Source organism: Coffea arabica, chromosome 6e (genome assembly GCF_036785885.1).
Source record: "Coffea arabica cultivar ET-39 chromosome 6e, Coffea Arabica ET-39 HiFi, whole genome shotgun sequence".
NCBI lineage: Eukaryota > Viridiplantae > Streptophyta > Magnoliopsida > Gentianales > Rubiaceae > Coffea > Coffea arabica.
The window spans coordinates 5,861,295-5,887,395 of NC_092321.1; the positions used below are offsets into that span (position 1 = coordinate 5,861,295).

Sequence of the window (26,101 nt, forward strand, 5' to 3'; positions counted from 1 at the left end):
AATCCATACTGCATGTGCTGGGTTGCCTACAAGATCCATAATATTAAAGTTTTAACCCCAAGCGGTTTCAAAAGGGACCCAAGGACCCAATTTCAGGCAGAAGTCGAGCAACTTGTCCACCAGTTATTTCTAAATCCTGGTGGGCTCAAGGCCCAGTCCTCATAACTCGACCCCCTCAAAGGCCTGGCAAGATAACTGCAATCAGTTGACTTCCTTGAGTGTCATAAATCAGGCAGAACCCAATTCATTGGAGGCCATAAAGATATTAATTTGTTTGAATAAAGTATTATTTAAAATAATTACTGTAGTACTTTTTATAAAATAATGTATGTTGGATTAAAAGGGTGTTTAGGAATATAAAAAAATGAGTTGAGAAATGTGTTTATAATATAAGCAAAATATTATCTATTTTGTGCTGTCTTTCTCTTCAATAAAGAACTATATATCTACTATTTGGGCTACACGGTTGATGATATGATGGTTTAATCTTGATCACATATATTTATAGGTGGAAAATCGAAATTCAATTGGTATTTCGGGTCTATCTAGTCTAGCTGTGTTTATCAAAGGCGTGGAGGTTAACCTTACGACATTACACCGCCTTTATCTGCACTAGGCATTAGTTACAAAGGCGTAGAATAGAGCATCTCCTCTCAGTTGGCTTTCGACTGTGATAATAATATTAATACCCCCCAAGTCCACATTCCAACCACATGAATAGAAAGCTGGAAAAAGGCAGAATCAGAACTCAGAAGACAAGGAGCAAGAAATACAACAAAACCGACATAAACAGAAAGCGGAAAAAAGCAGAATCAGAACTCAGAAGACAAGTTGCAAGAAAGGCAGCAAAACTGAGGCTAAATATCATAAGAAGCCAAACTACACGTCCACATTCATACACGTCTTTTTACACCCGCCGGGGGGGGGGGGGGGGGGAATATAAATAGTACTGTACTACTTAACCAGGCGAAAACTATCAACCACATTAAAGGCAACTGCAAAATTTTCAGCTTAACATGTTACTACTTACAGATATCTGGTCACATTTATTGACTAGATTATCTTGATGCTTCGGCCTCCTCTCCGAAGAAGTCGCTATGACCTTTGGTGTTTCAAACCCGATAAAAGCTTTAATGCATTCTCCATTGACGGCCTATCTGATATTCTACTTGTGCAGCGCAAAGCCACGTCAAAGACCAACTTTATTTCTTCTTGCATAGAACTGGAGGGACTAATCTCATTCTTATCGAGAATGTCTCTTAAAAGAACCTCTTTTGAAGTGCTCCTCGGCCCTCCATTTGTTAAGATCTCCAGAATTATGTCTCCAAAGTTGTATACATCCTTGTAAAGCTGGTCCTTTGTGCTTGGGGTAACTTCACCTGTTTAGCGAGTTCAAAACAGTCTTAAAGAGCCCTAATTAACTCCTAAGAAGGGCAAAATATTTAGGCTGTCATTGCCAAGATTCAATCTTGTTTTACACTTGTATGGGGAGGGGGGATGAGGTGGTCCTACCATTTCAAGGTAGACATAAGTAGACATATGAAATATCTGGAATAACGTTATCAGTCAAAGGAGGAAGAATTAATTGAGGAATAACGTTAACAGAGGAAAAGCATATTCGCCGACGCAAAAGACTATTGATGCTGCGCTTTTTCATGCATCTATTCTTAGGAGAAACAGAAACATTTTATGTCTTGAATCCTGGAGAATTATTTTGTCAGAGGAAATTTACTGGAAACTATATAATGTAATGTAGAAGTGGTATTGCGTACCTGCTTCTGGGTTAGTTGTCGCTGGTAATTCGATATTCTTTAATTGATACAATGAACTGAGTCCATATTCTTCCAATTGAGGCTCCATAGTTTCATCAAACACTATCTTACTAGCCTTTAAATCCCCATGTGGAATTGCGGGAAAGCAATCATGATGAAGAAAGCTGAGTCCCCTTGCGACTCCAATTATAATCTTGTACTTGGTTTCCCAATCTCTTTTCATCTTGATCTTTTCGGCTAGACTTCCATTAGGAGAGTAATCATACAACAGGTATGCCATATGCTTGTTGTAGACAAATCCCAGGAGCCTAGTCAAGTTCTTGTGCCTAGCATTGCCCATTCTGTTTATGAAGCGTGACATGGTGTCCACCCTCTTTTGTTCCCATTCAATCTTCTTGACAGAAACAGTTATCCCAGTAGGCAGAACCGCTTTGCAAACTGAATGGGGAAATGATGGCACCGCATCTGCGGCTTCTGCAGCATTGAAACTCCTCAAAACATCATTTGCAGTAAATCCAGGAAGCCCACTGAAAGAAACTATTTTCCATTCACCTTTAGTTCCTTTTCTAAAATGAAGCATCCCGAAAATTATCATGACGATAAGTAAGACAATGACCGCGCAGCTTATGAGAACCCAAGCAAACTTCTGCGTTCTCCTGCTTCCCAATTCAAGACCACTGGGCATTCCCTTCCCATGACAAGTTCTCAATGGTACACCACAAAGCCTGGGGTTTCCCATAAATGCACTGCTATCCATCATTCTGAAGGCCTTCTCGAGAGGTATGGAACCAGATATATCATTGAATGACACATTTAGGAGTTTTAGGCTTGAAGAATTCCCAAACTGCATGGGTATTGGACCACTAAAGCTATTGTGCGACATATCTAGGACACTAATAGCAGGAAGAGTAGCCAGCTGAACTGGTATATGACCTGATAAATTATTAATGGACAAGTCCATTGCCAGAAGACCCTTACAATTGGATATACTTTCAGGAACAGTCCCAGATAAATTGTTTTTGCTTAAATCAACAACCATCATAGATTTGCAGATATCAAATGATGGAATATTTCCTGAAATACTGCAAGAGGCTGCAGAAAAGTTCTGGAGCGATGGCAGAGACCATAATTTTTCTGGAATTACTCCTCCTAGTTGCGGATTATTAGACACGTTCAAGTATTGAAGACTGGAGGCTTCGGTTATATCAACAGTAATCCCTCCTACAAACTTATTTCTAGACAAGTCCATATATATTACTTCCGAGAGATTACTAAATATCACAGACAGCTCACCTGAGAATGAATTATCTTCAACTCGAAGACGAACAAGAGTGGAACAATTGGAAAGAGATGGATGCAGCCCACCTGTAAAATTATTTGAGAAGAGAATCAACTTCATCAGCATCCCTCCTGCACATATGCCTGGGGGTATTTCACCAACAAATTCGTTTGTTGAAACATCCACGTATTTGAGCTTTGAGTACCTGCCCAAGTTTTCTGGGAGTGGCCCTGAAAAGAAGTTGTTCCATATGAGCAAGGTATCAAGTTGTGGAAGCTTAGCAATACCTTCAGGAACAGTGCCGCTCAAGTCATTGTACATAAGACTGAGCAGCCTGAGATTTTTCAACTCCGAAAGACTATCAGGAATAGTTCCAGAAAGTAAGTTATCAGAAAGATCCAAACTTTGGAGAGAAACGATATTGCTAAACTCCCAGGGAATCATGCCATTTAGCTGATTCCTGAAGAGGAAAAGGGACTCAAGTTTGGTGAGGTTGCCGAGCTCTTTGGGAATGGGACCAGAGAGATTGGCCCCTGCAATATCAAGATATTGAAGCTCACTCATGTTGCCCAGCTGCCAAGGGATGCTTCCCTCGTATACGTTGTAACCAATTTCCATATGAGTTACAGTTCGTAACATTCCCAATTCTGGAGGAATTTTACCACTGAGGAAATTTCCTGCCAAATGAATGAAATCAAGACTCTTGAATGAACCATATTCTGATGGAATTGGACCTCTGAAATAACTCCCTGCAAAGTTGAGTACTTTGAGTGGCTGAATTTGTGAAACATCAGGTGGCAAGGGACCAGAGAAGCTGTTGCTGAAGGCATCAAGAACAACCAAATTTTGGAGATTGGATATCCCTCTTGGAAAATGACCCGAAAAATTGTTCCTGCTGATGTCTAAGCTTCTTAGATTGGTGAGGTTGAAGATGCTTTGAGGAAGTTGCTGTGAGAATGAATTATAGCTGAGATTAAGATCAAGAAGGTCAACAAAGACATTAAATTGCTTCCCTGAGAGTGCACCACCAAGATTCTTCATATATAAGTCCAAACCAATAATTGAAGAGGAGTTGTTATCACACTTCACTCCAGACCAAGAACATGCAAGAATTTTATCAGAAGAATTCACAAGGGTAGGCACAATCCAGTCGCTCAAGCTGTTGGAATCATCTATGATCTCTGATTTGAAGCTCAAGAGTGCTTGTGAGAAGGGATCGACAGCAGAAAATGCCGCCACGAAAAACAAAGGAAAAATGAGAGGAATGGAGTACTTGAGCTTCAGAATCTCCATTGGGACTTGAATCCTTAGTGCTGAGCAAAGAAACGGAGAAAGAGGGACTTATAATGTAGGAAAATTTATGTCACCCTTGTGATGTATGTGCGTCTTGATCCTGTTCTTGATTGGAGGATGCATGGGGAATAGAGAAAGGTTGAGGGAAAGGAGGGAATGACATCCCCATAGATTAGTTTAGATTGAGGGTATTATTGAATTGCTTTCGGAAACACAGTCTGGACCAGTTTAATGCTTTTTTCATAGGAATTTGTTGGCCATTAGCGAATAGGAGAATAAAGATTTTCAATTAGAGGGCATCTGATTTCTCTTTTGCTTCCTTTTATGATGGTAGATTTCCATTAGTTGGTTCCTTTATGGTTTACTTTTTGCCTTAAGTCGCCATCAGCTAGCTTGCAGACGTTTGTAATTCGAACTGAAATTTAACGTCTAGTTGCATGCTTCAGATTTAATACATCCCTGGGTCCCGAATTGCATTAACGGGCAACTTCTCTTGCTTCGTTGTTTTGCGTCGCAATTATGCTGGTCAAAACCATTGTTTAAGTCAAAGGATAATAGTAGGTTTTACATCGTTATTGTGATCATGTATAGATGTTACAATTCATCAACTAAGAATGAAGAGAATCTCAATCTATCAAACAACTGGTAAAGAAAGTTCATTCCCCAAAAAAGGAAAAGAAAAAAAGAAAAAGAAAACGACTGGAAAAAGTGTAGGAAGAAGTTAAAAGTTAATGTTAGTGATCAACCTGCTTTCACAGACGTTACACTTGTTTGCTGTTCTAATTCCCATCAATTAAGCGTAATAGATACTTGTTGCTGCCCTAATTCTTACATTACCATTACCTGTTGTCCCCCTCCTTCCCTTGTATTCTTCCGGTTCTGTCTCATGATGGACTTCAATTCCTCTAGAATTTTTGTCAATTTTGGCGAATCATTTTGCCTAATTCGGATGGGCATCTGATTCCTCCACCCTGCCCAGTGCCCACCTCTTTTTGTTCCTCGGTGCCCTTTTCCCATTTTAAAGCAGTTTAAGTTGTGGTGCTAATTAATACTGACTAGTAATCACTGATCAAAATGCCACTATGAGCTGATCATGTCTTTCTATATATTGCTTCATGCATCCCATCCTTAGATGAAATGGTAAAAAAAGAGAGGGTGGGTCATATGACAATTGAACAGGAGATAGGTTAGAAAGGGCAGCATCATGATAAAAAGTAGTCATCTTTCTCTACTGCTTACTTCTTTTTTACGAGTTAAGCCTCTCGTGTCCTTGAAGCCTTGAAGGGCACAAAAGGTTGGATACTCCGATGGATGTGATGCCTTACACGGCATTGCTTCTTTGTAGCCTCTTGTTGTTATTATTAATCTTAAAATGGTATAAAGCCCGGGCACAGTTGACCTTCGTCTTAGCTTAAGGAGCTAGTTACTAAATGTATGGTTCTTGTATGCAAGGTTCGAAATCTGAAAGGGTTGTCCCCTCTGGCCTGGCAAGGATTACTAATTGCCATAGCGACTTCGTCCACAAATACACCTGCTGCTGCTGCTGCATGGCTATATAAATGTTTGAAAAACTCTGCAGACATTCAATACGGTACCACCAATTCATTACCCATTTTGACAGACACAAGAAGAGTTAGTGAGTTACGCCCGTGACTCGGAGGTGAGGGCAAGTTAATACTCAGCGTGCCATCCTATTGCATTTATTGGAGAAAAAAAAAATACTCCCTCCGTCTCATTAAAGAAAGAAAGAAAAATTGATCCCCGATCCATCCTTCATGCGCTGCTATCATTACTTCCTAAATGGGACCTAGGAGGCTAAAATTGAACCATTACCAAGAAGGTTACATAAGGACCAAAATTTTGTCACAAGTAATCTTCTTGTTGCTGCCTCTCCTCCACGGTTTCACCTCTAGATCCACCCTCCATTCGATGAGTTTAATTAGGTCAAAATTCACAACATGTTATCTATCCATATTGAGAAAAGACAAAGAATCAGAAAGACCAAGACCAAGAAGATGATTCTACTTGACTTATTGGGTCTCGAACGGCTAATGCTCTCTTTGAGATCTTGGTAGCTTGTTAGTTTACGTATAAAATAAGTGACAATAATAGTTTTCATCCATCGAGGTCCTTTGGCCAAGCAACATTTGAGGGCTGGAACCGTGTGCACAGCTTCTTCCCTAAAGCGCTCCGAGAATAAAGCAGCGTACGAAGTTACCACGAGGGTGGACCAAGACATGGTACACAAGCAAGGTGCCTGTGAATTTCGTCGGCTGAAAAAGGGTTCCGAATTTAACACAAGGCTGGGACTGGGACTGGGAGGAGACAAGAATTCTCCGAAAAATAGACAGTTTTAAAAAGTTGGCCCTGGCCCCGGGCCACCCCACCCGCCGTGTGATGGGGCGGGGGATTCTATAATTGCCTCGCCTAGAAAATGATTACCAATATTTAATTCTCTTTTTCCGTTTAGGGAAAAGATAAAGATGATTTTCTTGAATCCGCTGTAGTCAAAAGAGTAGGAAAACAGGAGCCCAGATGTCCCATTCATATCATCTCAAGCCCCTGTAGTTTATATCCACCAAAAAAAAAAAAACAAGAGGAAAAAGAAGAATCATCTGATGAAGCTGGATAAGTTTAAACTGTGATTTTTTCTCCTAACCATCATCCTGCAAAACTCGCCTAGCTACTATATGACTTGAATCAAAAGACAGTAACATAAACACAAACTGTGTGACTTTCAGCCAAGAACTTTATATGTTTGAAGAGAATTCCAATCTGATTTTGAAGATTAAGGTTTTACTGGCTGCTAACCGTGCAAATGTGCATGAGTTGAGAGTTTGCAAAATACAACCAGTGGAGAAGATAAGAACTCAGCGGCTGACTACAGTGCAAGGGAAGAACAGCAAACGGACAGAAATTAATACATCAATCAGAATCAATCAATCAATGAACGCACGCATTAACAAAAAGTAATTTGTGCTACCGACTAAAGCGAAATTTACCTCAAGAAAAGGGAAAGAAAAAGAAAATACTAAAGCTAAATTTGATAGATCGATTCCTGATAGTGATTAGGAAAAAGTGACTTTGTCTTCCAATTCTTTTTCAAGATCGGTTCGCGCAGACTACTGGTCACCACATAGATAAAACTCACCCTCAAAAGTAGCCAAAAATCCATGCATCGACAGCTTAAGTCATGTCACCTCATCTGGCACGAAAAAGCATTGCATTCTTGGATCACGCAAATCTGACAAAGGCCGAAGGTTATTCGTATGTTTAGTTTAGACGCAATGGAGCACCACCAATATACAGAGCATTTGTCTATGTCGTCCAGCATACTGGTTGGATTGGCCCAACCAAAAACTAGTCCAATCTATCTCCAAGTGGTTCAGGATTGGGAACAATGAGGATAATCCGATTGTTTTAAGTGGTTAAATTGAAACAGATGTCTTCCCATAGCACAATCTTTTAGCTTTTAATTAGCTGGCCTTAAAATAGACCCAAAAAAAGGGAAGAAGAAGAAGAAGAAGATCCAGATCGATTCAAAAAGTTGTCCAAAATTAGTCTGTGGTCTTTTCTGGGTAAATCCTAGTGTTGTTAAATGCTAATCAAGAATCTCTCAAACCAGAAGAAACAAACAGTTTATCGGTCACATTCTTATATTTTGGTCTGCTACGACATTTTATTTGTAAGCTTAGTTTGGACCAAGCTGTCCAAGCCAAAAATGGGTAATCGAATTGTTATTCGTGATAATCACTGTGCTTTGGCTCAGTGGTCACCAAAAAGAGACTAAATCCCTCTTTGGATTATAGGTCTGGAATTCGAACCCCACCTGCAGTGAAAAAAAAAATTCAAAGAGAGTACTCTTAGCCTCCCCTCCTTTTAGATTATGATAGATTAGATTATCGAAATATCTTCGTTGCTTTTCATATGAAAAGCAATATCACACATGCCATGTCCACCGCATGAGTAATTCATTCTAACCTTTCAAATCCTAATCATTGCATGCGTAACAATTATGATTAATTGAAGCAATAATGCACCGAGTCCCGGTGAAGTTACAATCATCCACTAAAAACAGAAAACATTTAAAAAAAAAAAGAAGTTAATTATTGTAACACAGAAGATGAGATGATGCACAGAACAAGATGCAGGTCCATGTAATGCGCTCTTCCATAGTCAAACTGCTAGGATATATCGTTGGCATTTTGTCAAACCCACAATTCTATAAAACCATAGTAAATAGCAGCACGCTCGGGAGTTATATCTTTGCTCTTTTCCCTTTTCTTCTTTATTAAAAATCAAGAAAGAAGACGAAGCAATTTGTTCTTGCAAACAATTTAAACAACAATAATAGAACGACCACCAGTTCTCTCGTAATTAATTAAACTGTGTGTGTGATGGTCTTCCGTTCTCAAGCGAAATTTTGGTCTAATTCTATACGACTAGTAACCGCTCTAGCGTCTAAAAGACAAAACGAAACAAGGGCTTCTAGTATGCATATGTCGAAACATCCAAATGGTGACCCAATCAAGGGCTCGCAACTTATGGTCTTGACAAAACTTTGTCCACCCCGACTTGAGCACGTAAAGCTTTCTCTTGCTCCAAGACTGAAACGCCATCCGGTAATCTTTCCCTGAAGAATCATAGACAGTAACTGGAATTCCAGAGTCTATGTTTTCGTCTTGTTCATTCAACAATGGCAAGATCGAATCCAGTACTTCCTCCTTGGATAACGTTAACCTACATTGGCACTCACTAACATCACTACCTGTCAACTGCTTCTCAAAAGGCTCGCTGCAAGTTCCAATAACGCCATTCAATCTCGCAACCGGCGGCAGCCTTGGCAATTTCCCTCCAATTCCCCTATCTAATTTTAATTTGGTCTTCATTACTCGCTTGCGCAACCCATTAGCGGTTTTGGGATCCAATACTTCCTTGCTCATCGCTAATAGAGTTGAAGCCGCTTGCTGGACTTCCGCGTCCATGAACTTGTCAAGAACTATCGAGCCATTGATGATCTTGCTTGCTTCCGAAGTTTCTGCCGACCCCATTATTGATTTTCTTTTTCTCTTCGATTCCTTCACGAACTTAACCCTCTCTTCATCTTCCATTGCCAAAGTTAGGATTCAACCCTCCCTCCTTTGGGAATTGGGACTGAGTTGAATTCACACAGACGGAGGCTAGGAGAATTAATTCTTTTATAAAGAAGCCACCAAGAACAAGAAAATTAAAGAAAAATAAGGGAGGCCTACTCTGCAAGAAGGGCCCAATTCACAGCGACCCTTTAAAAGTGCTGCACTAGAGGAATGAAGCTTACTGTCCAGACACAAAATTGGAGCCCTAAGGCATGCACGTCGAATTAATAAATATATATATATATATATATATATGTATATATATCACATCAGAATTCTGAGGAGGAGTTGATGTGTTTCCTGATCTGATTAATTGTTACCGACTTTCCTTTTGTTTCAAAATTCCAAAAGCGTGATCCAACAGTTTGTCAAGGTAACCTTCGAACCCTAAATTTGCGTTTGTCTTGAAGTCGCGTTTCCTTTTGTAATTCTAATTAGTCCAGGTCTTCGCGCTCCGTCCAGTATAGGTCAATCTACGCTGTCGTTTTGTGATGGGTTCTCAATGCTGCGGTAAAGTTTTTATTTCTGTTTTATTTCTTTTCTGTTATTCTTATAGAACAAGAAGACCATCTCTCTCCAATTGTAAGTGTAACATATATTTACAGACGGTAAACGGCTTGGATCATACTTGCGGTTTAAGAATTAGGCTCATGCCTAAAATCGCCCGATCTCGATATATAGTCAAGGAAGGAGCAAAAGATCGACACGAAAAGGAAATTACCCGTTCTTGTATTCATTCCTTTAGTAATTAATCAAAAAGTCCAACTTTACACGCTTAATGTTTACCTAACATACTATATATATACATATACTAATAATTATTATTCTCTCTTATATTTATGTACTTTTTTTTATTTAATTTTACCTATCGTCTTTTATATACTTTTCTTAATTAATATTACATTTTAAAAAATATGATATTTGAAATATATCTTAACACGCTCTATTAGAAAGACCTTTTTTTTTTTAATTTAGTTAGGACAAACGAAGACGGTCTTTGCTCAAAATTGCTTGGTTGAATTCATGTAAAGTTTTACTTTCTTTTATCTATACATTAATGCCCAACTCGGACTGTTGGATCGTATTAGAAAAAATTCCATCCGGTCTAGACCTCAAAATCCAAAAAAAAAAAAAAAAAAAAAAAATTATTTTTGCTCTTCAAAATGATCAAGCCATTAGACCATTAAGTAGGTAAGATGGTTTAGATGGTACGAAAGGAAAGGAGTCTAAGTGAAAGATTTCAGATTCGAGACCTCTCACTTATAAAAAAAAAATCTAAAAAAAAACCTATTAGACCTTTAAACTACAGTTTCAGAACGATTTCTTAGAAACCGTTTACGTTAATAACGTCACAAAGTATTGCTACGAATAAAGCGTTGGCATCAACTTGGTGTTAAAATAGATGACATTTTTTCCTTAAAAAATTTCATTTTGTTGATTTATACGTATAGATTTTGAGGGGTAAAGTGGACATGAGTCATATGACTAAATATTATCTTATTTTTCTTACCTATAATTATTCGCCAACCCTTTTTTGTAGTTCACCAATTTCTGTTATTTTACACCAAAATCTTTTTATAGTCGCGAAGAGATGGCTTTGTTGCACAGAAGAGCAGGGGCAAAAGTAGAGGCTTTTCCTCAGCACAAAACTACAATTTGAGGGATATCTAGTAAACTATCACGGTTCCGCATGATTTTTGTAAAATATCAGAATCAATACAGGGAGAATAACAGCTCAACCACATAGAATAGAATGGTCAAAAAAAAAATTTTTTTTTTTTCAATAAGTAGTAAAAATGCTCTTACTTATCAAAAACCTCAATTCTCCAATCGTACAGCAGAATCAAGCCTAACGCGATTTAGTCTAACAGTTCCTAGAATATACTCGGGTAGTTCTGCCTCTTCTTTTGCCTACGAAACAGAAGTAAACAGGTTTTAGTGCCAAGATAGAGAGAAACCTAAAATCTTGAATTGCAAAATTCCCAAACTTTAAAAAAAAAAAAAAAAATTTTAAGCCCGAGAATGTTAACTCATTCTCAGTCCAAGCAATTTAGAGGTAAAATATTTAATGCACCTAATGAGTTTCACTCCGCGCAATTTAGAGATAAAATATTCAATGCACCTATTGCGTTTCAGAGTAAGAGGAAAGTATACTTGCCTCTATCAATATTGCAAGATCAACGACAATGCTGGTGACATATCCAAGGACAAGACCAATCACACTCCTTGCCACAGATGATGAGCCAATGTCCACATCAATCTGCATGTAAGGAACACTTATCAGTTTCCCAACAGAACAGAAAGACTAACAAGCGGCAAAGTTATGCAGAAAAGAGTTGAAGTGACGATGCCTCTTACAGGTGAAGTCTGTTAAGACAGATACTAAAACATTTCTTTATCTGATATTAGTAATTTGTCCAACAGTTTTGATGTTCTAAATCTGATAAACAGCAAAAGAAAAGGGGATATGTGCAATGGTTTGCACTGAATATCCAAGTTGAAAGTAGTTACAGCAGCAAATTAAAACTCAATCATGAGAAGGCAATGAGTAGGAAAATCATTTCATGATTCACCAAAGGGAAAACAAGTTTCCTACTGTATCAATTTTCATACGGATACAAAAACCTTTTATAATGTCACATAAAGGGAAATGAAACTGACTAGTAACTGTTTGATGCCAATGATGAAAAAGAAAACTTCATATAGAAAAGGCAAATTTTTAAACATAGTCACAAAACCATTACGTTTTAGTATTATATGAGATTAAATAGCCCCAAGTGACAAATGCATAAATAATTTCGAGAATAGCAGACTTTAAGGTTTGACCTAAGAAAAATTTGCACATCACTGAAAGTAATAGAAATAGGATTAAGGTTTCCTACACTTGACAGTATAAGATTCTTCAGACAAGCAAAGTCTAGATGCATAAGACACAGTCACTATTGACATCTGAAATCTCCTTTTTGCACGTCATGATTCAGGAACTACTACCGGATCTTGCTCAAATAGCGAACAATATATGAATCAATAGGTGAATCTGTCAATGGTATTGGGTTCTCACATACCATATTCAAGCTCATGGAACTAACAAAGATTTTTGATGGTTCAGATTCTAGTTGATTGCACTTCAAAAATGATGTAAACAAAACCCATAATTTCTCATCATTGGAAAACCTAGTAAAGACTTGTATAAATTCTTATCAAGTTTGAGTCCTACCTCCAGAAAATTGTCTTGTCTAAGGTATTTGCACGTTACTGCTTTCCCAAGCAGGCAAGCTTTAGTTCCAACGGCACGTTTGACCATCCAATATCCCTGTCATGCAAATTGCCAAAGAGAACTGGCGTCAAAAGCTCATGAATACCACATGTACTAGATAGACACCAGTCTGCAATCCATACCTCAACAATGCTTGGAATCAGTTTGAATCTTGAATCCCGGAACATGTCAGTCCCCTCCACAAATTTACCCAACAAAGAATTTTTATTTACTGGTCTGTCAGCAGCATAATAAAGAACCATGCTGTAGTTTGGTTTGGCAGGAACCTGACATAGTTAAACCAGGAAGAATATCTCCTGTTCTCAGAAGGTGTGCATGCTAACCCAAAAAATAAAGAAAATGATGTATCTCATTGTGGTTCCTACTCCTCTGTTAAAAACATTACAAGATTTCCGTCAAAAAAGGAAACATAACTAATTCAAAACATATTAGGGAACAATATCAGCAACAGATTACATTTGTCACTCCAAAATTAGATTTCTTGAGACCTTTTTCTTCTTTTTCACTTAATGAAATAATGATTATTTCTCAGCTCTCAATCTAATTTCAGCTATGCCCATATTCCTGAAAATCAGTTGAATGTCAAATGTAGATTAACCAAATATCAATATTAACCAGTATTTTCCACGGCTTGTATGTGGTGAATGTCACGTTTCAACTTGCATAATGCTTAGTATATGAAGACAACTCTTTAGCATATGCAGAGCATATGGCTTTTCTCAGGTAAAGAAGGAAGTCTATTGAGATGAAGGATGCATGAATAGAGGATGAGAAATCCTCTTTTATAATGCAGAATTAGAAAATGTTTTGCTTTGCAGTCCCTTGAAAATTAATTGCTTGTATATGCAAAGACATTCTCATAACATCCATAAACAGAGAGGCAAGCCACAATAAATCCTAGCACACACCTGAAGATTTATAACAAGGATGAACGGAACTTTCTTCCCTGCTTCAGACTGTAATCACCAAACTATGTTAGATAGCATGAACCAATTACCACACCACCAGATGGTGACATGAAGATGGAAGGAGCCTAGAAGCACCAAACTTTCCTGTTTCACAAACTCACATGGACAAGGATGACAACAAACGCATTGCAGCCTTATACATAATTAAAGGCCATATTAAGTATAGAAATGCAAGAAAGCCAACAAATATATAATGTGGATTGCAAAATTTGAGATCCAGAGTTCTTATCAGAATTTATTTCCATATTTGTGTTTGACCATGGAGACAATCCATTGTGAGACTGAGAAGACAACTCGGCAACAAGACCACTTTAAATTACAACAAACACCCATTTGCTTGAGATTTTCTCCTAACACAATATAAGGGAAAAGGTATCGAGAGGGTTTCCTAGAGGTCTCAAAAGACTCTCTGCAATGTTTTGCATAATTGTAACCGAACTTTTGCCAAATGCCATTAAGTTTCAACTTTCCATTCAAAGATTGTCAGATTATTCTTATTTTCTTTTTCTGCTTTTGGATTGCGGGATGCGGCATGGGGGAATGGTCAGAGTATCAGATTCTTCATACATAGATTCAAAGGCATTATAGGTGAGAAGAGTTCATGCCATCACTTTTTTTTTTTCCAACTATATATCTTGGCACAGCACAAAAACACCAAACATTATTTTTCCTAGGATGTGACATAGCTTGTTACAATGCACGTGGGAACTACTAAGTTTTTATTTTATTATTATTTTTAGGTTTACTCAACTTCCTTTATTTTCAAAAAATCAGGAGAAAAAAGAGACTCTTATGGTTAAACCTGCCTGGAGTAGACTCCTATTTATATAATTATAGATGCTGTTGATTACCTGAACAAGGCATTTAGGATGCAGTGCAATGTTGTCAACACGGTTATCTACATTAAACCAGTCCACAGCTATGAGCTTCAGAAGTGGCTCACCCCCTTTTACCTGCATCGAGGAAGAGCTACATTTGTCAGATTAAAGCTGCGAAGACATCAAACTTTGATAGGGATGCAAGAGATCATATTGTACACAATCTGATACCTAAATCGTGACTAATTTCTTACTATCAACATGCAATTTTCTATTAATTTGGTAATGAGTGGGGTTGGCCTTGGATCCCTACAAAACATAACTTGCAATGATGACAGACTCGGGTATATGCACTGGGCATTTATCTCAACTGTTTACGGCTCTTTATGAATAACTGTAAAATGGAAATGTACGAAAAAGGATTGAAGATTGGAGATGCGGATCAGTCTTCCAAGATTAGCTTTTTTATAAATATTAAGAAAACAATTTCAACAAGTAAGCCTCAATTGTTGTATGCGAATCAATCTTTGAAGGGCTAGAAAGGACATGATTGACTATATCAACACATAACTCAGGAATCCAATTCCACATGGCGAATAACAAGTCAGGAGTTCATGCTATGTTATGCAAAATGCTACCCAACATTTGGCTTTAATCACATATTCGTTCAAGGAGTTGACTACTAAGCTATGAGTTGCAAGTATTTGAAAGGGCAAAACTTTACTTTGCACTGAAGCAAATATTTTGACTGAAAAACTTCACAATTACATAGATACCACAAAAAGGCCCCAAAGGCAACACATATGATAAACGCAAACAGCCAGATTGCTCAGGGAAGGGTATTATGTGCATGTTGGCCTCCCCCATTTCCCATGGTGGCCACATCATCAATGAGACATCCCTATTCTGTTGATCATAATCCCTGGCAACCTTAGTTTTTCTTCAATTTGATCGATGATGTGCATTCAGTGGGACATATTAATGATTAGAAGGTCAAAAAAACCAGTACGATTGCAATGCATGGAGAAAGATGAAAAAGCACAATGCTATATGGAAGAGATCAACTTTCTGCTCTGCACTTTGCAAAATATAGCATCAGTTAAAAAAAAAACAATAATAGCTCCACCTATCATTGCATAGAGCATCAATATCAATATCACAGAGACATACCTTTATGCTGTCTTTCAAGTATGACTTGCCTCTGATCATGAATCCTGTGCCACTAGGAGAAGTCCAGCAGTTAGTATCAGTCTCATCCCCCCCTCGTTGCATGGAACCATGGAACTGAAATGCGTCAAGATTGATTGGAGTGACATCTGGGTTTAACTCCTTGTTAGCATCTGGTGCTGCACGTTCAAGCAATAAACTTTTTATGGTGCATATGCTACTTTTTGAATCTGTTAAAATAGTTACATATGTATAAATAGAGCACATGTGCACAAAAGAAGAGATACCTGACATTCTCTGCAATGCCAAGCTTGCTATGGCCCATGAAACATTTTTCAATTTGATTCTTCTATTCTGGTAGAGTAAAAGGACGAGTTTAGATTCTCAAAAGACAAGTCGCTGTATGATCAGGAAGGGAGATGAAACAAACAAATACGGACCTTATTGACTTTTTCTGAGTCATCATCGCTGTTATCATCTTCTGAAGATGAATCACCAGCAATTGCATCATAGAATTCATCTGGTGCTTCTGCCACTTCCAATTCACCATTGGATTCTAAAACATCGGAAATCTTAGAATGGATAACAGTTGTGGGAGATTCAGCTGTAAGTGCAGGATTAGCTCCAACATATTCCTTCAAACCTAAACAAAGTCATCAAGTATGTTAAGATTAGCCGTATGTGCATTCAGCATTAAATACAATTGATTTCTTAGGGCACATTAAAGTGTTTTAACTTAAACTGTCCATATGTTGTCAAGCAATTGCCTGTGCAACCATTGGGACACCAACAGCTTTATTTGTTTAAGAAGACTCCTACAAGCAGAGTGGCAAGAACATTGCAAGCATTTAGGTGAGAGAATTGTTTCAGCAATAATCGAAAATGGCGAATGCAGATGGTCTGGCATTAAGTTTTCAGGAGAAGAGAAGAAGTTTTAAGTTAATAATAAGCGTTGAGTTGGTAGGTGGAAAATAAGCAAACATGGCATTATTGCTAGGGGATAAAGACAGCATGGCAAGCTTGGAATCCATGCTTGGTATACAAGACAAACATTAAAGGGCTACATAGTTCTCCTGAAGGATAAGGATAGACCAAGTTTAACATGGAAAAAACTAATACCTACATTAGGTTTCAACAAAACCTGTCTTTCTCAATTATTTACTTAAAAACAAAGCATAGTTATTGTATCAAACTTGCAAAGCAGCAATATACTGCCCAGAAATTTCAGTTGTTCACAAGATAAATGTAGATATCATTTTAGATGCATAGTTTTTGGTGATTATGAAGATGGTTCATGAATATCCTCAATCTTCTCTTTTTACTAGTTGTACATAAAGGAGGAAAAAATGATAAATTGTTAAATGTATAGAAATCAGAAACCTGACACTTGACTCAGCAGTGCAAATGGAATAGTTTTTTCGAACTTAGGGCTGTAATCCTTCTTCCATTTAAACCAGCCTTTGGTGTTTATCTCTAGCGTTTGTGTCACAAGGCATTGGGCCACCTTTGATGATGAGGATGTATTTAAGTTTTTTATCTCCCATGAAGAAGCTACATTGGAATGAAAACAAAGAAAGAGTCAGGAAAACTTAATACGGCAAGCTATGTCATTCGACTGATAGTGTCTAGTCAGTAATAAGAAGCAGTCATACCAAATGTACACACAAATGCAGATGTTCAGAAAATTATATTTATATAGACAACAGAGAGTTAACCACTAGTTGCAAGCAATCAAAATAAGGAAAACAGCACGAAGAGAAAGGCAAGATTCCAAAACATTGCATGCAGTGCAATTAAAATTGCAACAAATGGATCTGATACTTCTACAAAACCTTAAAAAGTCTCAAGACCATCTTCCCCTGTCAAACCTAGGACAAGGTCTCACAAAGGATTCCACGTGGAAAAAGTTCAACTTGTCCAGAATGTCTAATGGTTCTCAAATAAAAGATTAAGATCTTTTCTCAAAGGTTTGTGGAAATAAAACTAAAGAGCAGAACCATGTCTGCTTCCAAAACTTTTTCCAAGAATCAGAACGAATGGACAGATAATTGTGCCAAAGTAATGATGTTTTATGCCATCGCCACAAATTGTGACAGGTTAGGAGTAAGCAAGCAAAAGGATCACAAATACATAGAATCTCTTACGATTAATTTTGGTGCGTCGATATCCAGATTTTGGTGGCCGGTTCTTGTGCACGGCAGGAAACTGCAAGATTGCTGCATCATTACATAAGAAGCGTCATGCACAATAACATTGAAGAATACAAGAAACGCAATAAATTTGTGTGCATATTCTGCAGAGTCATTGGCTTTGGCAGTTTCTGCATAATTTCAGTCCAGTACGATGATGGAAGTTTTCAAGTATCCAGTGTCTGGGGCTCTGCAATATTTTCCAGTACTTCATGGGCTCTTGTAGGATAAAGTCTGATTTAATGTTGTCATATGTTGAGCATGACTTGCAGTTTTGGTCCGTTCTTTCTTTTATCTTTAAAGTTTTCTATTCGTGTGAATAGCCTTCCAGGAACACGCCACCTTCCACCAAGAGATGGTACTAAACTATAATAGCTTTGTTATTTTACAACCTCTATGATAGTTGATGTAGCCTTAATTTTCACGGGAAATTTTCAGGAGGATGACTAGAAACATGTGCATATTCTGTATTATTACCATTATATGCTGTTTCACAGCTCTCTTGAACATTTTGTGCCAATGCCTAACTCCAATATTGCTTATTTAAGAATACAAAAGAATATAGAAGTATATGGTAGAGCAGTCATCAAACTAAGCAAATAAAGAGAATCTTACTATATGTTCCATCCTGTCCACGAAACCATTGCCTAGAGAAAACAAAATCTCTCTTGGACCGCCACCTGCAGACACAACACTTAAGAAGTTCATGAGAAAAGATAAAAGGTTCAATGGGGAGCTCAAATCTCTTAGCTAGATGATCCAGTTGCATTTGCATATTGAATTCAACCAACAAACAAAGAACTGTATTTTGCTATCTGCAATCTACATCTGTTGCTTCATAAAGCAATTAAGGAGCAAGGCGTGTTTGTTTTGAAGTATGAACATCAAAAGGGTTGAATTCCCCTACTCATCATACTCAGCCTGCCATGCTAATAACCAACTCAAACAGCTCTTGTTAGGATATATAGACCTAGAATGAGTTTAGAAAGATCTAGCTTGAGCAGAAAACACACTCAGTCGAGGTTCACCCTTTGATTCTATAAGCTCTATTACCACTGTCTCACTTCAAAGACCCAAAAATGTAGTTTGGGATAATATGCTAAGTGTATAATGTCCATTGAACACCAATATATCCACTAGTCCAACAAGCTTTGTTCAACTTACCTATTTATTACAGAATTGTTGCTGAGGAATGATATTTAGAAAAATACAAATTTATTGTCCATAATGGATTAGAGAAAACAAAAGAAAATGAAGATTAAAGTATTTCTTGGAAGAAATTCAATGCATGTGACATAATAGTGGCAGAATGAGAAAATGACATTATTCAGGTTATTTCAAGAATGGTAGAAGAATTACAGAAAATATATCAAAACAGTTTGATGATAGTTGAATACAAGCGCAGTAACTATAAATAACTCTATAATACCATAATCTAGAACTTAGGGTGGCAAGTTTTCTGTTTTTGATTTACACTTCTGAAATGGAAGTTTCAGAAAAGAATAGGAAAAAGAAAGGCACAAAACACAATTTTCTGCTTTAATACATACCAAGTTAAATAATTGGGATCAAAAACTCCATACACGACGTCATAGTGTCCATTTTCATAATTAACCAACTCCAAGTCACCTGTCAATGTATCCCACCTGTAGTATAAATGTTAGTGAATCTTTGGTGGCAAGATAATCCACAGACAGAAGAGTATGATACACATACTCATATCTCTGGTGGCGATCAAGACTCAAAACCACATCGAAGACAGTGTCAGCACTGGCATCAACAACACCTACAGCCTTGACAACAACGCCCTTACCACTCTACAAAAGCAACATGCATAACCATTAAAAGCAGTGAGGAAAGATGAGGATAAACAAACAGAAAAATCTGGGAATACATGCACTCTCAGGACTCTGTCAAATACTCTCTTCAAGCTAGAAGTTCATTTCAAGCCCACAAATCATGATCCCCAGCTGATCTGCCGTCACACCTCTTTTGTCAGAAGGACTAAATATGCAACTCAGTGCGCATGAAAATTAAAGGTGTCCAATAATTGGACATAAAGACCTTTAATACATTAACATATTGTTCATAAGTTCATGAAGTTTAGTTGTTCTCCACAGTATTCAAGCCATGAAGGTAGGACACTAAAAACTGTGAAGACCTAAACTTTGACAGCTTTCGGAATAAACACTAACTTTTAATGAACATGAAACAAGAAAACCAAACATTTCCTGATTAATTAGCTTCCTCGGCTCCAAAGAAAGGCGGGGACGTCCCCCCGGGGGAGGAGAAACTCAGTGTCGTCACCTTGGTATTTAATTTATTGACATCACACTATGCAAGGCAGAAGTAATGATTTTATGAAGATTGCAAAGCACAAAACATTATAGACGCCATTGTAAATTTATATACAAATTATAGAAGATACCTCAGAGCTAGCTACATCTTCAAATATTCTAACACCTGAAAAATAAACATTGAACAATTTATTTTAAAAAAAAAAAAGCGGGAACATCCAGATAAAGAAATTGTCTGGTAAAATATCAAATTTTCGAATAACATGATATAAAGAAATTATTCTTAGCCTCTTGCATGACTAAGAGTGAGCATATTTCAAGCACACACACTAATAAGAAACAACAGTCCAATCATTTTAAACATCATCTCATCATATATGAAAATAAGACGAAGTCAACTTTTATGCAAGTATCGACTATGGAGATAACCATTTAAGAAAATAAAATATAATAAAGGGTAGCCCGAACTTCATTTAATGTTGAACAATATAATGTGAGATGATCAAGTGCCATAAAGCAGCACCAACATAATGATGAGAAGCATAAAGTACTCACACTACTTTACTGCTACATGCACACAGAGAAATCTGAAATCATGTATGATGTAAGCAACCTAAATCAATTGACCATAATCATCATGGTGGCTACTGGAAATACACAACCATGCGAACAGATAATGTATGAGAGGTATGGAACATTCGACATTCATGGCCATGTCTTCTATTTGCCTCAGCAATCAATAACAGAAGATCAGAGGTTCATTTCCTAGGAAGCCAAAATTGCTATACTGGTTCCAGTCAGTCATTTATTACTTCACAATGTCTAATAACATGAACTAAAGAAAAAGAAAAGGCCATTACAAAAAAAAAAAGATACCATTGATTGTCCGGACACATTTCCATTCATGTGCTTCAACTGCATCTCCACCATGTGCATCAAAGAATGCATCTGCTCTGCCTCTCCCCTCCAAGCTTGATGATTGGCGTAATAGCATCTCAGGACCTAAGTCCAACAAACAGAACCGATCACGGACAATTTGAAAGAAGATTGTTTCAATTTTACCAGTCAAGGTTATATATACGTCATGGAGACATATACGACAACTGAAACATTAATAACACACTGCGCAGCACCTGTGGACCATGAAACAATAAAATTACTAGCATTTAAAGCTCAACCTACCTTGTACCTACAGAGCCATATCTTTCAAGCTTAAGCATATGATCAAGCATAAGACAGACCACCACATTGTTCACAAGACACCTAGACAACTGAAAAATGATATAAAGGTATAGAGCACAAAAAATTAAAGTTCTTTTTGGCCATATACTGTTTTGTTCCTCAGAGCTGAGCAGTTACATCATCAACTAAGATTAACTAAAGAAAAAAAAAATGGCACACAGAAGCACGCAATCTAACTGTAAAATGAAAGAAATCTCAAAAAGTATGTCATGAAATAATACGCAAACGTGTTCAAACTGGCTCACCTTGTCCTATTCTTATAAGCTTTTTCAAGCCATGTGCATACCGCCTTACCCTAGGCCGATGCCCTTCAAGATTGATCCTTCACACAAAAAAAAGTATTGTTATTTTTCTTCATAAATTTTCAGAAAACAAGTTTAAAAATATACACAAAATTCCACAGAAGTGCACTTAAAAAACTTGTGATATGAAAAATAAAGTGAACCATATTTAAGAGCAAGCATTGCAAGGAAAATAAGAGTATCGTTGTCATATGAAAGAAATTTCATGTTAATATGTACACTATACTTGATTATAAGCACTACAAAAAACTACTAAAGGATAACGACAAAAAACTTTGGACAATCCATTCAACTTTTATCCCAGATATGCCTATACCCATCATAATATGTTGCTCCATATCCTAATATTTTCAAGTTTTCTCCTGAAGAAGGGAAGTCAAAGCAATCAATTACACAAAATTGTACAAAAAGTTTCTACAACTGAACAATTTGGCAATTGTGTACATACTCGTTCTCCACGTTCAACTTGCTTCTTGTGCTAGCACCTCTTGAAAGCTCATACTCCGCCTAAAAATCAAGAGTTGAAGAGTTCACAGAAAACAAGGTAACATTAATAAGATTCACTCAATCAGTCCATTTCTTTGAACGTGGAAACTGAAAATCACTCAAAAACCTTATCCAGGAATCTTGTTTTGTAGAGCTAAACGTTAACAAAACATGATATGGTCATGCATTAAGTGGTTACAAGCAAATCAAAAGTACATACCTAACAAAATTGCTCATACCTGTTGCTTTGCATGATCAAATGCTTCCATCCATTTTCGGGCCTCACCAGCGTTAGCACAAGCAATCTTGCAGCAATCACAATCACTTAGTGTGAGATGATTTAACAAACAAGAGCTCAATTTCAGCTAATAGATGTTTTACTTACTTCTCCCTTTCTTGTCTCATCCAACCGGTTGTAAAATCTTAGAACGTAAAGATCCTATAAAAGTGCAAAAGCAAAGCACTACTATATTAGTTTAGCTAATCCGATTAGGAGTTTGAAATATGTTTTGAAACACTTGGAAGAAACAAAACCCAACACGAAGTAAAAAAGGAGAACTTGTGAAAAGGGACTAATAAAGCTAAAGGGGCAACAAACATCTTACTTTTGAAATAGAGAAACATGACACACAAGAAGAAAAGCATTTTAAGTAAGCATGAACAAAAGCAACTAGGAATAGATCCCAAAACGAAACTTACCCCACTGTTAACCTTTCGGCGACCTAGCTCTTCCACCATAAGTGTGTGACCGACAACACCCCTCCGAATGGGTTTCTGCAATAATGCACCACTAACATTTATTGGACAAAACAATGACCATCAAAACTATTCCTGTTCAAGAATGGAAATGCTTTCTCCAAGTGAAAATACAGACACCACTAGGGCACATAGAGGAAGGATGAAAAGAGATAGGACATGATTGACATTGAGAACTTAAACTAGTCTAGTATATAACTGTTTTGAATGTGCAATAAGCAAACATCACATTGGCAATAATCAAATGGACATTGTGAAACGCAACGCGATTAATGAAACAAAAGCATTAAGATTGAGTTTTAAGAGAACATCAAGCGCATTAAGCAAAAGTTTCTTCAGACCTCCAAAGTATCAGCGAGCACATTATTTCATGTGGATGTACCTCAAAAGTCAAGAGAAAGGAGGCATGTCATCTTTGAGTACCCAAGAGGATAAAAGTGATATTTCAACTTCAATTGCTCTGTCAATTCTGAGGCTTTTTATCATCCTTCTAAAGTTGCAAAACCGACCATTATTCCAGCATTTTCTCCTCAAGTGTTCTACTCTGCTATTAATCTAAATGGTAAAAGTTCTATCTCCAGCAACTACAGCACCCACAGCCTACAAATCTATTTTCAATCAGAAGGCCCCAAACTGCCTTCTCCACGGTTCACCATCCCCAATCCCTCAGTACACAGTCCAAAATTCAGCTAGAAGGCAATTGAGTGAATAATGTTCCCTAACTCAAATCGAACAACTGAATCAAATGATCCACGTAAACAATCAACGCAAGCAACAGTTAAAAAGGAACACACGGTTAAAAACAAACTCGTGTTTGGGTATGTTCAGAATGGGACTTGTCATGGTACGCGCTACCATCATTCCGCCACCTCATGAACCCATCAAAATAAGATACCTGGATTCAGCTTCTAGTCAGCTCAGCACAGCACAACTAAGACGTTAATAACCATGAAAATAGTTACTGAAAGCTTGAACATTCAAAATTATAGTATAGTGCCATCATTTTAAGGTTAGGAGACAAAAGAAAAATGGCCAAGTCCAGGGCACGCGAAGCGGTTAACATGATCCAACAACCAATAAATCCTTAAACCTCTTCGGTTCTTAAACCTCTTCGGTTCTTTTCTCTCCTAATCATCCTCGCAAACCAAACAAAGCCCATAAAGCACTTCAAAAAAAATAAATAAATAAACAAAGAAAAGAAGGTGATTTAGAATACGAGGACTAACAACGCCAGGATTTTCGCGAGGGTCTCTTTTGTACATCTCGACGTACTTTCCTCGGATACAGAGGTAACGGAGATGGCAATATTCATGACCAATGGAATTAACTCCTAAGTGATAGACCCATCCGAAATACTCGAAAGTATTGCTGCTATTGCCGCTGCTGTCGTCGGCACCGCTCTCGGAGCCTCCACTCTCGGATCCTCCTCCTCCTTCGCTGGCCACCTTCTTCAATGCGCCCCCCCAGCTGGCCATTTCAATTCGTTAACTTCCAGAAACAATAAAAGACGACGATGAATGAGCTAATTGAATCTGATCATCAGTAGGTAGGACGGAGACATATATAAGAAATTGACTTGCGTTGGGACAACGAAGAAAGAGTGTGTAGTGCGTGTTTGATCTGTGGAATTCATTATTGTCAGATTTGGTTGACGTGGCAATTTGTATTCTGGAGAAATGAGTTGGAAAGAGGGTGGACCCAGTGGAGGATATGACTGTGCCGTTGGGATTTGGGGCAGGGACGGTCATCAGTATGACCGTCCTGCACGGTTAAGGGCTAAGATTTGCCCTCAAAATTTTGTGCGGCTGAGATTACACCATGTAACTCAATTTTCGTGCCAAGTGTGGGGCCCATCACTATTTGTTCTGAAAATACATCCTGTGAAAAAAAAGTTACATCGTGTTTAACCAATATTACGCGCAACCGTTTGTGCCTCGTATCCGTGCCGTTGGATTTTGGATTTTTTTCAAGTTCCCTAATATTGGGTTTTTGGCGTGTTTTGCAGTTTGTCACCTAACATTTTGTTTTCTTTTTAACAGCTCAAAAGGACAATATTAATGTTTTCCCTTAAATGAATAATAAGAACAGACATAATGTCCACAATTTTGGATCAAATATAGCACATATTTCTCTTCCTTCACACAAAGCTTCTGGTCTATCTACTCCAAGTAATTACATGCATGAAGTAAAATATTTTGAATTTAAAGTTATTTTTTTAAAAAAAGTACAAAAAAAATAATTAGTTTATCATAAAAATCAAACCTTGTAGTTTGAATATTCAAAAAAACTACTTTTTGGATTTTTGAATGTCCAAAATCTTCTTAAATATATTATTTAACCACATCCATAGGTTTTTTGGGTTATTTTTTTCATATGGGGTGATAAACAACATTTAGAGGAAAAGCAATAAAATGAATTTGAAAATTTTTGAGACTTTTTTTTCTGCTTCAATTGCAAATGTGTGGATGAAGGAGAGAATATGCGAGGGTTGCTTCTTTTTTATAGAACATGAAGAGTGCTATTTTCATCAGAAATTTTAAAGATTAAAATGGGGAGTATTTTTGTTTACTGCAATGATTTTAACGGTCCATTTGATAAGATGGACTGACAAAGGGAATGAATTGGGAAAAATAAAACACTAGGGGAATAAACTGCAAAACATACCAAACTTGAGGTGGACTTCATGTGATTACCTTTTAAAGTACTTTTTAAAAAATTTTATTGTATTTAAAAAATACTCCAAAAACAGGGATCCAAATAGAGCTGATAAATTTGTTGAAGCTGTAACTACAGAGTGATTGTGGGGTGGGATGGGATGGGATTGGGACCGGTGGATTGTCGGCAAAGATGGAACCATCTGGTGTTTTTTTTTAAATGGTTTTGTTTATTTTAGTTTAGAAAATGGTACTGAACTAGTATAATAACGCATTAGGTAGGAGAATGGGACTCCAGCATTTGTGCACACTTGGTGGTACTATTCATTTTTAAGGTGCTGAGTTTTAAGTATTTCTACACTATTTTGTTTAGCTTTGAGTTACATGGCAGGTAAAGATTAAAGAATGCATTAAAATGGTTTGACTTCAAGGTCATTGATAATGGATTATTAATAAGTTTATTAAC

The 26,101-nt window shown here is 37.4% G+C and overlaps 3 protein-coding genes across 5 annotated transcripts; all 3 read right to left on the minus strand.

Annotated features, from left to right (window-relative positions):
• Nucleotides 1-1,003: 1,003 nt before the first annotated feature.
• On the minus strand, nucleotides 1,004-4,494 carry LOC140009407 (uncharacterized). Its single transcript, XM_072054763.1, has 2 exons — nucleotides 1,773-4,494; nucleotides 1,004-1,379 (listed from the first exon to the last, which is right to left on the minus strand). The coding sequence occupies exons 1-2, from the start codon at nucleotides 4,342-4,344 to the stop codon at nucleotides 1,096-1,098; spliced, it is 2,856 nt and encodes a 951-aa protein (XP_071910864.1). The 5' UTR covers nucleotides 4,345-4,494; the 3' UTR covers nucleotides 1,004-1,095.
• Nucleotides 4,495-8,798: 4,304 nt separating this feature from the next.
• Nucleotides 8,799-9,455, minus strand: LOC113691394 (putative B3 domain-containing protein At4g03170). The gene has a single exon (XM_027209517.2). It carries the CDS (start codon nucleotides 9,453-9,455, stop codon nucleotides 8,799-8,801), a length of 657 nt encoding a protein of 218 aa, XP_027065318.2.
• A 1,688-nt stretch (nucleotides 9,456-11,143) lies between these two features.
• LOC140003831 (protein ENHANCED DISEASE RESISTANCE 2-like) lies at nucleotides 11,144-24,671 on the minus strand. Of its 3 annotated transcripts, none has more exons than XM_072054764.1 (22): nucleotides 24,208-24,669; nucleotides 22,925-22,999; nucleotides 22,611-22,664; nucleotides 22,465-22,530; nucleotides 22,188-22,246; nucleotides 21,683-21,759; nucleotides 21,072-21,197; nucleotides 20,327-20,361; nucleotides 19,615-19,715; nucleotides 19,449-19,544; nucleotides 18,514-18,578; nucleotides 17,854-17,925; nucleotides 17,090-17,260; nucleotides 16,150-16,352; nucleotides 15,997-16,063; nucleotides 15,713-15,888; nucleotides 14,576-14,677; nucleotides 13,665-13,712; nucleotides 12,879-13,022; nucleotides 12,697-12,792; nucleotides 11,638-11,739; nucleotides 11,144-11,390 (listed from the first exon to the last, which is right to left on the minus strand). In XM_072054764.1, the coding sequence occupies exons 1-22, from the start codon at nucleotides 24,454-24,456 to the stop codon at nucleotides 11,298-11,300; spliced, it is 2,277 nt and encodes a 758-aa protein (XP_071910865.1). In that variant the 5' UTR covers nucleotides 24,457-24,669; the 3' UTR covers nucleotides 11,144-11,297. The 3 variants fall into 3 exon arrangements, with proteins under 3 accessions (XP_071910865.1, XP_071910867.1, XP_071910866.1); XM_072054766.1 differs by lacking the exon at nucleotides 24,208-24,669 and adding an exon at nucleotides 23,364-24,149; XM_072054765.1 differs by lacking the exon at nucleotides 17,090-17,260 and having other exon boundaries at nucleotides 24,208-24,671.
• Nucleotides 24,672-26,101: the final 1,430 nt, after the last annotated feature.